The 13,682-nt window shown below is 36.4% G+C and overlaps 1 protein-coding gene and 1 long non-coding RNA gene across 2 annotated transcripts in view; one reads left to right on the top strand and one right to left on the bottom strand.

Moving 5' to 3' along the window:
- The window catches only part of si:ch211-57n23.4 (immunoglobulin superfamily DCC subclass member 3), a 32,194-nt gene extending 22,249 nt beyond the window's left edge, over positions 1 to 9,945 (bottom strand). Inside the window, exons 1-2 of the mRNA XM_058047688.1 lie at positions 9,897 to 9,945; positions 331 to 636 (exon numbers count right to left, since the gene is read on the bottom strand). Of these exons, the coding sequence (XP_057903671.1) occupies positions 331 to 636; positions 9,897 to 9,945 (355 nt within the window). The remainder of the gene's footprint in view (positions 1 to 330; positions 637 to 9,896) is intronic.
- Positions 5,913 to 12,043, top strand: LOC131102186 (uncharacterized). The gene is made up of 3 exons (XR_009119408.1): positions 5,913 to 6,036; positions 8,131 to 8,196; positions 10,104 to 12,043. It is a non-coding gene; the product is annotated as an uncharacterized LOC131102186 (long non-coding RNA).
- Positions 12,044 to 13,682: the final 1,639 nt, after the last annotated feature.

The raw sequence follows: 13,682 nt of genomic DNA, 5'->3' as shown, positions 1-13,682 counted from the left end.
AATACTCACAAAAATCACATCTTGGTTCATTAAACTTTCATATCAAGGAGAGGGGCCTCAAACTAGTGTCCTGCGTGCCACATTTGGCCCACGGGCCGCGTGTTTGAGACCCCTGCCGTACAGCATATCGGCAGGTTCAAACCTCTATTAGAATAATGAGAAATACTATATAATCTGCCTTTGTGTGCTTAGAAAGTGGGAAGACTCACATGCCAGGACGACTTATTTTGGCGACAAGAGGCCTCTGCTAATGTAAGTTTGCTATTTATTGGATTTTGGCGTCTTAGTTAAAGGGTGGAATATGGGTCGGGGATTTCCAGTGACACTTACATGCTAGCAGGACTTTGGCCTTGCGGCTGACCAGCAAGCCGTAGCGATTTTGTGCGGCGCAGTCGTACTCTCCCATATCAGCGTCGCTGCCCTCTTTGCGTTTCTGGAAGCTTTGGATCAACAGGGTGCCGTTGGCCAGCACCTGAACCCGTGGACTGGGGGTTATAGGCACCCCGTTTTTACGCCACGTGATCTGGACGGGTTCCTCGCCCTGCACCGTGCAGTCCAGCATGAGCGGGCGGTCCCTCACTGCAATCACATCTCGAGGCTCCCGCAGGAAGGACAGCTCTGAGGCCAAACACACGCCTGGGAGGGAGAAAGACAGGAAGTTAAAACTCTTTTCTGCTCGGGTTATGACAGTTGTGACTTCTTTGGTGTCATTTGATTGACGGGCATACAATCCATACAATCAATTTATTATTTATTATTTATTATTTATTATTTATTATTTATTATTTATTATTTATTATTTATTATTTATTATTTATTATTTATTATTTATTATTTATTATTTATTATTTATTATTTATTATTTATTATTTATTATTTATTATTTATTATTTATTATTATGGACCCGTTATTATTATTAGTCATGAGAGAGGTTAGTTTTACCCTACTGATGATGTGTTGTTGCAACAGTAATTCTGCTTAGTAATTCTAATTTTGTAAATAATATTAATAACAACAATAATAATAATGATTATTATTATTATATAATAATAAGAAGAAGATAAATAATAAACAATAAATATTACAAGGAAAAAAAAATTGTGCTATAAAGATGAAATATTAAAGGACAAATATTAAGTCCTAATATTATGGAGTATTATTATATTAATAATTATTATTATAATTAATAATATATAATTATTATTATAATAATTATAATAACAATTATTGTTATTGTTGTTGTTGTTATTATTATTATAAAAATAATACTATTATATAATAATATATTAAATTAAATAAAATATTAAAACAAAATAATAAAATATATTATTATTATTATTGTTATTATTATTATTAAAATAATAATATTATATAATAATATATTAAATAAAATAATATATTAAAACAAAATAATAAAAATATTATTATTATTATTATTATTATTATTATTATTATTACATAATTTTTATTATTTTTTTTATCATTATTATCATTATTATTGGTGGTCTGAGAACGCAACATTTCATCTATGTACTGTTTATAGGACAAAGTTGGGCCGCAGATATTTTTTACATTTTCAAGTAGGCCCTGAGTTGATAAAGTTTAGGAACCCCTGTTCTAGCGTATATGCAAATTGACACCATAAAAAATGTGGTAAAAATTCATATTTATGACATTGTCAAAACATGCATTTTATGTACACTTTGCAAATAAATGAAATTTACAGTGATTGTGTGCACAATTGTTTTACATTCAAATCCATCATGCAACAGGAAAAAGTAAGGCAGATACTTTTATCCCCGTCTCCCAAAGAGACATTATGCAGCATTCCTGGGAATGATACCACGGTCAATAAAAAAAGCTGTCATCCAAACTTCTTAACATGGAAAAAGATTTATGCCGGGACACAACAACAAAAAGTGTTTTATGCTTCATAAAACAGTCGGACCTCCTTCAGAACGGACCCCAAAAACTTCACTGGCCACTTTTCCTTTTTGACTGATGAGTTGGTTTTGCCGCATTTATCACTTTTAGGAAAACGAGCAACAATAGCGGCAGAATGCCAGTGAGCCGCCCATGCGGGGAGGGCAACAACAATACCGGAGGGCAAGCGGGAGAACACTAGCGGAGGGGGGCTGCCGGGGTCAAGTTTATGAGAGCCTGAATAGAAACTGCGACAATGATGTTGTGACTATGCTTATTTGCACCCAGCCCCCGGCCCCCGGTCACCTCTGTAAAACTCCGTCAGCCATCAAGCACCCAAGGGCACCATCTGCCCCTTCTTATGCATCCCCTCCACCCCTCCCCATCCTTTCAGATCCATCCCGGAGGTGACTTTCCCATGCCACCAGATCTCCTCCATCGCACCCTGGTCACCTCTTCGCTGTGACCTTGACAACGACCCCCCCCTCGTCTTCTCCATTTTTTGTATACGTCTTGCCGTGGTAATGACCTCATATGCAAAACGCCACGGCCCCGCCGTCGCCTTCACAGCTGCACTTGAACCCCAACAATGGCCGATCAATGTCACGATGGAGTCGTGCGTCTGTCCGGCCAAATGCGTCCATTGTCGTCGGCCATCGGTTCCCACATTCGAGACAAAGCGACCCACGGCTCGACTTGACTCTGGATTGGTTTCGGGGCGCCTGGTGTCGTTCCATCGAGCAGTAAAGAAACTCATTGGAGAGTAAATACGCAATCATTTGTGGCGACCCGGCTAGAGCTCAGACCTAAATCCACCTACATGGTCAGCAACCAACTTGCAACTTTGATATTTATATTTATTTATAACACGTGTAGCTATGCTAAAAAAGTTATATATATTTCAAGAAATATGAATTTTCTATGCCGCATTAGGGTCGCAGGTATGCTGGAGCCTATCCCAGCTGTCTTATTTCTGATTTATTATGGTATGATATGTACGTAAAGATTCAGAAAACCTGCTTATACAGTAATCTCTCGCCACTTCCTGTTTCAAATTTCCGGTCTTGACTCTAAGATGGTTTTTCACAAACATGCTGTTTGTGTTTGAATACGACCTATGATTAGTTTTTAAAAAATGAATCTTAAAGTTTTAAAAATCTCTAAATTAGCCATTTTCAAGGTAAAAATGGCATTCAGAAGATGCATTCAAAGACACAGGAATGTACAAAACAGGAAGTAAAAAGACAAACAATAACAATGTTTTATTATGTCTTATTTTTCCTCATTATGTCTACTATGTAGGGTAATAGGAGTGTAAATGTGACTATAGGGGTGTTATTTTGTGTCTAGAGGGCTCTAATAATCATAACAAGCATACTTAGAAGATCATACAGTCGGTTATATACTTTATGTATGATTTTATGTATGTATTAAATCTACAATATTCGGTAATAGGAGTGTGAATGTTACTATAGGGGTGTTACTTCATGTTACAGGGCTCTAATAATGTTAGAAAGTGTATTTAGAAGGCGGTAAACGGGTTTGTTATGCAATTCCATTTATAAATAAGGACAAATATTAGGCTTGCGGTACATTGTATACATAAAATTTAACATAAAAAGTGTACCAAAAATCCAGCAAAAATTAAAAATTTGGCAGTCAAAACAATCAATCAATTTTCTATGCCGCATTAGGGTCGCAGGTATGCTGGAGCCTATCCCAGCTGTCTTGTGGCGAGAGGCGGGGTACACCCTGGACTGGTGGCCAGCCAATCACAGGGCACATATAGACAAACAACCATTCACACTCATATTCATACCTATGGACATATGAACATGCATGTTTATGTTTAGCATTTTTATGTTTAGCATTTTTCCCAAAATTTTTCAAAATGGATGACTGTAGTTGCTGTTTTTTTCTCATAATATTACGACAATTTTTAACTTATTTAAACTTATTTAAACTTATTAAAATTATGTATTTTTTTCTCATAATATTATTGTCATAAAATTGCGACTTTTTTTCTTGTTAAACACAATTTTTTCTATTAATATTCTAACTTTATTCATGTAAAATGTAAGTTTTTTCAAAACTAATTAAACTTCTTTTTAGTAGGTTTTCCTCTCGTAAATATGACTTTATTCCCATAATATTTGGACTTTATTCTCATAACAGTATGGCATACTTCCCAAATTTTTTTGTGTTAATATTCTAACTTTATTCATGTAAAATGTATGTTTTTTCACAACTAATTCAACTTATTTCTAGTAGGTTTTCCTCTCGTAAAAATGACTTTATTCCCATAATATTTGGACTTTATTCTCATAATAGTATGGCATACTTCCCAACTTCATTTTACAAAATGTACAATTTTATTTGCTTTATTTGCAAATTTATTTTGTTTTTTTCTCATAATATTAGGACTTAATATTTGTCCTTTAATATTTCATCTTCATAGCACTACAAAATATAAATTTTTCCTTGTAATATTTATTGTTTATTTTTTTGTTTTGACTAGATTATTGGAAAATTACTGCTGAATTTTCCTTTTTTGCTGTTTTTTTTGGTACACTTTTTATGTTAAATTTTATGTATACAATGTACCGCAAGCCAAATATTCCACAATACTTCATGTTTCCCAACAACATTCCCACTGAAAAGGAATGGAAGTTCCACATTTCTCAACCAACATAAACTATTCCAACATTAAAGTCTACAGCTCATTCTGAACTTTTACACCACACTTTTTCCCAAAATTCCTAATTTTCCGCAACACAAATTCCCTTTGATCCCTTTGAGAATTCTTAGTCCAGGAATTGTTTCCAGACCCGACTATGATAAGTGAATTTCTGCAAAGTACGAATCCTTATTTATAAATGGAATATTTTTGTAGCATAGAAAACCTAAAAAATACACTTTTTAACATTATTAGAGCCCTGTAACATGAAATAACACCCCTATAGTAACATTCACACTCCTATTACCCAATATTGTAGACATAATAAGACATTTAAAACACAAATAAGTATGTTGCTGTAAATGTGGTTGTGGCAATCAAGTCTGGTGCTTGTGTGTCTCACCCAACAATACAGTAACGTTAGCGACACCTAGTGACCAGCATCGTGTGGATCTTTATATTTGTATTTAGACATTTTTATCCTTGAAAATGCTTAAGAATGGAACACATGGGAGAGTCACAAAATGCAACGTACGTCACCCCTTGGGAGCCCCCAATTTCATTACCAGGGTGGAGTGGGGGCGGGGGGTGTCCCGGGCCATATCGGCTCATTCAGGCACAGCTGACCGCTCGATTCCAACCACCCCCCCACCCCACCCCCCTCAAACAATCACCCCTGCCTGCTGCATCTGCTGGATGGGACATCTCTCATTAGAAGTGGGGGCAGATGCTCATTTCATGACACGTCAGCAAAAACTGGGAATTTTGGGAATACTATGGACAATAGACAGCCAGTCCTGATGAGCTGAAAAAGTACAGTCATCTCTCACCACTTTGTACTTTGCGGCCTGTATATCACGCCCTAATATTACCCAAAAAATTTAAGTATTTAAACAGATTTTACAGATTTTTTGGCATAAATCAGGGATGTATAAACTTTTTTTACACCAAGGGCCACATAACGTAGAATGAAAGGATGTGGGGGCCGCTACATTATTTAAACCAACCCATTTATATATATTAAAAAAAACAAAAACAAGAAGCTGCATCACAGTTTTGTTTTGTTTGTTTCTTATATTCCGATTTTCCCCATGAAGTAACAGAGTTACAATCTTTGGACTAAACAAGCCTGTCATGTCTTTAATAATTCATACGTTTCATAAGTTAGTTAAAATCAAAGTAATAAATAGCTAAAAGTTCTAATAAATATTGTTTAAAAAACGCTAAGGTTAAAAAAGTTTACAGAGTGAGACATCTTCTCAAGAAAGTATCGTTTTGGGTCACTAGAGAGTGAGTGCTCTCATATATAGACAAGCTTTGTCGTTTTCTCTCGGTGAAAAGCAGGCTAATCTCACGGCAGAAACGAAACGAAAAAACCTCATAAAGACGCCGAAAGTTACTCTAAACGCTTGTTTCTTGGGAAATTGTCGTCTTTGTAAGTATATTGTTGTGTAAAGCACTTACATAGATGCATTTTCCATTTCAAAAAGTTGTACTTGTTTATTCAAGTCCGCTAGCTTCATGCTAGTGCTAGCTTGCATTTGTAGTTGGTGTGTTAGCTAACTGTTAGCTGATGTGTGTTTAGCCTACAACATGAGCAGTATTGGAATTTTATTTCATTTTTTCTGTATGTTTCAGTTGCCACTTATTTATATTATTTAAGAAAGCTTCATATAGCAAGAAAAGCAAGCTTTGTGTGCAAAGTTTTCTTCATGGGTTCTAGCAGCATACAGACGCGTGTTGTGAGGACACAACACAATATATATTAGCTTATATTAGTGTATTTTGTCATTTAGTTGACATATTAGTCACTCCAACATATTAAACAACAATATTTCTGATTTATTATGGTATGATATGTACGTAAAGACGCAGAAAACCTGCTTATACAGTAACCTCTCGCCACTTCCTGTTTCAAATTTCCGGCCTTCACTCTAAAACGGTTTTTCACAAACGTGCTGTTTGTGTTTGAATACGACCTATGATTAGTTTTTAAAAAATAAATCTTAAAATTTTTAAAATCTCTAAATTAGCCATTTTCAAGGTAAAAATGGCATTCAGAAGATGCATTCAAAGACGCAGGAATGTACAAAACAGGAAGTAAAAAGACAAACAATAACAATGTTTTATTATGTCTTATTTTTCCTCATTATGTCTACTATGTAGGGTAATAGGAGTGTAAATGTGACTATAGGGGTGTTATTTTGTGTCTAGAGGGCTCTAATAATCATAACAAGCATACTTAGAAGATCATACAGTCGGTTATATACTTTATGTATGATTTTATGTATGTATTAAATCTACAATATTCGGTAATAGGAGTGTGAATGTTACTATAGGGGTGTTACTTCATGTTACAGGGCTCTAATAATGTTAGAAAGTGTATTTAGAAGGCGGTAAACGGGTTTGTTATGCAATTCCATTTATAAATAAGGACAAATATTAGGCTTGCGGTACATTGTATACATAAAATTTAACATAAAAAGTGTACCAAAAATCCAGCAAAAATTAAAAATTTGGCAGTCAAAACAAAAAAGAAACAAAAAAGAAACAATAAGTATTATGAGGAAAATCATACTGTATAGAGTTATACACTTAGACGCGTTAATTATATATCTGCAAAACTGGATCAAATACACACTATTGTGTATTTATCTCTCCCACAACTCACACTCTGTTGATACGCAACTCGGCAGCATAATTGACGAGTGAGCTGGAACCTACCCCAGCTGAATTTAGTTGACATGACACCTATTGATAATTTAGAAAATAAAATTAAATGGGAGGAAGCCTGAGTACCTGGAGAAAAAAATACCCTACGCATGATTTGAGAATCGAACCCTCAATCTTCCGACTGTGAGGCCAACATGTGAACCGCTTCAGCACCGTGCTGCCCATTACACATCATATGTTCTGTCGAAGATTGGAGCTTTTTCAATATTGGGGAAGGACTAATAATGAGATTTTTTTTTTTAAGGGAAGGGGGTGTCCAGCAACCCAGCAACCCCCTCACGAGGACCCCGTGTCTGTAACCCCGAGCCCCTCAGGGGTCATGAGAGAGTCAGGAGCAGGGAGGATGGATGTGCACAATGGGGGAGGGAGAATGTGTCCAGTCACAAGTACCCCCTCCCACCCGCCACCCCCTAGTCCTGCCCCTGAACTTCACACACAACACACAAGCACCAGACTTGATCACTGGAACACATTAACAGCAAGCAAAATAATCCCTAACAACCCAACGACTGTTGTGGCCTTACGCTACACCAAGCTAAAACTCAACCCTGAAACTATGATATCACTTCCTGTCCGCACCTCCAACTCAGCTCCACTCGCACCGGAACACAGTTATAACAACACACACTTGTCTTATTTTCCTTTATTATGTCTACTATATTGGGTAATATGAATGTAACTGTAACTATAGGGGTGTTATTTCATGTCTGGAGGGCTCTAATCATATTAAAAGCTGTATTTAGAATGTCGAAACTATGAAAATATTCACTCATTTTCTACCGCTTTTCCTCACTAGGGTCGCGGGGGTGCTGGAGCCTATCCCAGCTGTCTTCAGGCAAGAGGCGGGGTCCACCCCGGACTGGTAACTATGAAAATATTCCATTTATAAATAAGTAATAAACAATACATACAGCATATATCATTTTTGGGGCGAAATAATTATTAAAATGGACGTCTGCTTTGGTTGAAACCCTGGCTCTTTGCAGATACAGATGTCAGGATTTAGGGTTACATCGACACCGGCCACCCCAGCCGTGGATTAAACCAGGGGGTGTCCGCCGTGGACACTGATAGGAGGGTGCGTGGGAGGGGGTGGATTACCCCCGGACCCTCCTTAATAAAGTCTCAATCTGAGCACAGGCTGGAGGCAGTCTTATGGAGATGAGGGTGCGAAGGTCATGTCACTGAACGCTGAAGAAAAGGGGGCAGCCTATTGTGTCCGGGGGTGACACCCCCACCACCCCATCCCATCCCCACGCCCCCTCACAGGCTGCACCGCCAGCCCGGACAACGCACGACCCTACTACCCCCTATTGCACAGGTCATAGGTCACTGACTTGAACCCCTCACCGTCTGCACCCCCCCCTCCATTATTACATTTATATTTTTATCTGTATATATATTATGGTATTCATACAGTTCCTTTCATCAAAAAAATAATATAATAAAATTTAATACATATTTTAATCATGACCTATTTTAGTTATATAATATATATTACATTCATAATATAATTAATGTAAAATATAGTAATAGTATCAAATTTAATACATATTTTAATCATGACCTATTTTAGTTATCTAATATATATTACACTAGTAATATAATTAATGTTAAATATAATAATAATATCCAATTTAATACATATTTTAATCATCTATTTTAGTTATATAATATATATTACACTTCTAATATAATTAATGTTAAATATAATGATATACAATTTAATACATATTTTAATCATTATCTATTTTAGTTATATATATATTACACTTCTAATATAATTAATGTTAAATATAATAATAATATACAATTGAATACATATTTTAATCATTACCTATTTTAGTTATATAATATATATTACATTACTAATATAATTAATGTTAAATATAATAATAATATACAATTTAATACATATTTTAATCATTACCTATTTTAGTTATATAATATATATTACATTACTCATATAATTAATGTTAAATATAATGATATGCAATTTAAGACATATTTTAATCATTACCTATTTTTATTATATAATATATATTACACTAGTAATATATTAATTTTACATATAATAATATGCAATTTAATACATATTTTAATTATTATATTATTTATATATTAACAATTTATTTTATTTTATAAGAAATTGATAAGTTGGTCCTTGTCAAACACAGGAAGTGAACAACTATCAGTAATTTCTAACAAAAACATAAAGAGAGAGAGAAGTTTAAGGATGAAATGATCTCTGCTTCTTCCTTCTCCTTTTCAGGCATGTTAAATTATGCAAGTGTAAACATGGGATGTACAATAAATAGTCAAACTAACTTATGACCCTAATAGGGTGCAGGACACCCCAGGAAGAGGTGGCTCCGTACGTATTTAGTGATGATCATGTGTTTAATAAGCGTTTAATAATTGTAATACAGGTGAAGAACGGAAGAGGAACTTCAGTAAGAAACATGAATGTCCATCCAGGAGCTAAAATATTCCATATTTGAGTGAAAGTCACATTTCCCATCCGAAGCGCTTAAGTAAAGAAGTTGAAGAAAGTGGACTTACCCAAACAGAGCAAAGCAGGAAGGCTGCTGAGAAATATTCTGGCTTTCATTTTGGTTTTCTTCAAAGTTCTTTGCAAAAAAAAAAAGCAAAAAAATATAGAAATATAAAAAAAAAAGTAATCCAAATATGGTTTATGTATTCTTTGGTTGCTAAGCAAAATATCTTCTCTTGTTATAGCATTTCTATTCTTTTGGTTTCCTGCTCCAGTGACAGGCCCCGTCGAAGGCTGCTGGTCATGTCCAAAGCCACGCTGAGAATACCGAGAGGACGACACCTCAGCCCGGACTGGGGGGGGGGGGCTCATTAGTTATGCAGCCTCATTGTTGCCGGTGAAGGGACAATGATGCAGTGGCTTTCACCGGCCGACGGCAGCTTCCTGTCTTCTGGACCAATGGCGGCGCGGGAGGTGTGGTGGCTCACTTGATTCATATTCATTTAAAAGCCGTGCCTCCGAGACCAGCTGTGGCCTGAGCTGGACACGCTGGTTCCTGGTCAGCTGACTGAAAGACCTTTGACCCCACTCGGCTTTTATTAAGATGAGCACAAAAAAAAAGCAAACACGTCATCATTTAAGTCATTTCTACAGCTTCGAACTCAACACTTGCTTAAAATGGAGACGACCGTGTGTTTGCTGTTGCTATGTTTCGCCCTTTTTCATATTTTTAATACGCCAGTACACCCAGCCTAGGGGTGTTCAAAGTGCAGCCCGGGGACCATTTGCTGTCCGTAGCTGTTTTTTTATTGGCTCGCAGCACTGAAAAAACAGTATTTGGTGTGACCACCATTTGTCTCAAATATCGTTGATCGCATTTAGGTAATTGGTTCCAGAACTGTGATAAGTTCATTTCAGCAAAGTAGAAATATAATATTTTCGTAGTTTTTAAAGGGGACCTATTATGCTTTTACTGACTGATAAATGTAGTTGGAATGTTGTATTCTCGTGTTAAACGATGCCAAAGTTTCACATAATGAGTTTTGTGCAGCTTCTACCTGGGCATGCCCTTATAACAATATTTTATATGTATTTTAAGGAAGTTTAAATGGATATCAATTTCGGAATATAGAAAAAAATATATTGTTAGAAATCTCCTAATTTTGCATGTTTATGTTGTTGTCCCTGGCTGCACGGCGGTCAAGTGGTTAGCACACAGGCCTCACAGCTAGGAGACCCGAGTTCAATTCCACCCTCGGACATCTCTATGTGGAGTTTGCATGTTCTCGCCGTGCATGCGTGGGTTTTCGCATCCGGGTACTCCAGTTTCCTCCCACATTCCAAAAACATGTCTATTATAGAAAACAACATGTCTATGTCTATTAGTTTATTTAGCCATGTTTATGCTTGCAAAAAAACACTAAACTCATCACACAGTAACTTAACACTCCAAAGGTGTACCTAAAAATATACAATGAAGTACCAATATGAGTTTTGAAGTTTCCCATTCTGCATTGTGTCTGAGCAAAGCGGTTCATTGGAGGACATGCGGCATAGAAAGTGGTTAGTGCGCAAGTTCAATTCCACCCTCGGCCATCTCCATGTGGAGTTTACATGTTCTCCCCGTGCATGCGTGGGTTTTCTCCGAGGACTCCGGTTTCCTCCCACATTCCAAAAACATGCTAGGTTAATTAGCCACTCCAAATTGTCCATAGGTATGAATGTGAGTGTGAATGGTTGTTTGTCTATATGTGCCCTGTGATTGGCTGGCCACCAGTCCAGGGGTGTCCACACCTGGGAGGCTGAATAGGCTAAATTAACATAGGAAAGCAGAGACCCTAACAAGGAAGTTACAGGTAAGAAAGTTCACCAAGCTCCCACTCTAATTCCATATCACCGAATCTGTTAAATCCATAATAATCCATAACCTACCGGTTTTTCACTCATACTGGAGTGATTCTTTATGGTTGCATCATTCCCAAAGATTAGATCACCCTCAATTGGAGCCATGGGTGTTAGCCAACTAACTGACTTTACTTATACGTGTATACAAGTAATATACAGTACAATACTAAAGCTAATGCTAATATAATATACCAGTTTCATTTCACTGTGACTCCCTTTTATTCAAAATGGATTTCTAAAATCTAAATCTTCAATTTATTTTATTGTTTACTAATTATTCAGCGAATTATACAGGTTTTAATGGCATTATTGACTTATTGACAACATAGCTACGTCACTTCCTTTACTCGCGGTATTTACTACGTCACGTGCCGTTACAACCGAAATGTAAATGACGGTAAGCAACAGCAGCTTAAACTGTTTTCCACAGAATAATACATACATACACATACACAAATATATTCAGTGGAAAAATACAACCGAAAGTGCTTATTTCATTGTTACCTGTTAAAGCTAATGTTATGATCTGGTTTAGACTAGAAGCCGGAAGTTTTTTTTGTGTTTTTTTGGAAGCCGGAAGGTACAACTCCATGCAGCACGTGAGGGCTTGGCACATCCAATATGGCAGCGACGTCGACGTATGATTCAGCTAGCAATGCGGCGCGAACAACAAAAGGGAAAAAGAGACTCCTTCCCTCACTAGGTAATTTTGAAAAGCCATAAAGACAGAGTTTGTCGCCCTCTGGTGTATCGGAGAAAACCAGCTCACCGTGACGCAATGGAGCTTCATTCTTATGTAATGAAAACGCGCCACCGAGTGGCGACAGGGTGTTATTTTCATGGATAAAAATAGCTACTCTTTTGGGACCAAAATGGCTGCAATTGTGTCATGACGACATATGTTTATGTGTATCAATACTACCTTGTGTGCTACTAAAGCTCACGTGACATGTGGTGAGGCGCTGATTTATTATTTTCATCTTAAATTCTTGTGCTGTGATTATTGTAATACAATGTATGTATATGTACTATATATGTATATATGTCATGTATAATTGTAATGCTAAATGTAGCGTATTAGCATTTTTTAAATTCATATCAAGTTGCAGATATTAACATGTTGTGACTTAATAACATCGTATAACTTAACTATAACTTTCTTGACACTTTTTGAGTACTTAGTGTCATCTTGCTAGGTGCTATCATGGTAACTGTTAGCATATTAGCTATTTTACTCATGTCAAACCGCACGTATTAACATTGAATTATGTAACACTACACACAATTATGGAACACTAGGCACTTTTGAGTACTTACTGTCATCTTGCTAAGTGCTAACATGCTAACTGTAGCATATTAGCATTGTAGCTATTTCATTCATGTAAAATTGCTGATATTAACATGGTAGCGTAAGGACACTGTATAACTCCCTGGACACTTTTGAGTCCTCAGTGTCATCTTGCTAATTTGCTAGCATGCTAACATATTAGCATTGTAGCTATTTTATTCATGTCAAATTGCCGACATTAACATGGCATGATGTAAGAACACTGTATAACTCCCTGGGCACTTTTGAGTACTTACTATCATCGTGCTAAGTGCTAGCATGCTAACTGTCGAATAGTAGCATTGTAGCTATTTTATTCATGTCAAATTGCTGATATTAACATAGCAGGATGTAGGAACACTGTATAACTGCCTGGGCACTTTTGAGTGCTTACTGTCATCTTGCTAAGTGCTAGCATGCTAGCTGTCACATAGTAGCATTGTAGCTATTTTTTCATGTCAAATTGCTGATATTAACATGGCAGCATGTAAGAACACTGCATAACTCCCTGGGCACTTTGAGTCCTCAGTGTCATCTTGCTAAGTGCTAGCATACCTACATTAGCATATTAGCATTGTAGCTATTTTATTCATGTCAAATTGCTGATATTAACATGTCAGCA

The sequence above is a fragment of the Doryrhamphus excisus genome, chromosome 14, assembly GCF_030265055.1.
Source record: "Doryrhamphus excisus isolate RoL2022-K1 chromosome 14, RoL_Dexc_1.0, whole genome shotgun sequence".
In the NCBI taxonomy this organism is placed as follows: Eukaryota; Metazoa; Chordata; class Actinopteri; order Syngnathiformes; family Syngnathidae; genus Doryrhamphus; species Doryrhamphus excisus.
This window is presented reverse-complemented; position numbering and strand designations above follow the sequence as displayed.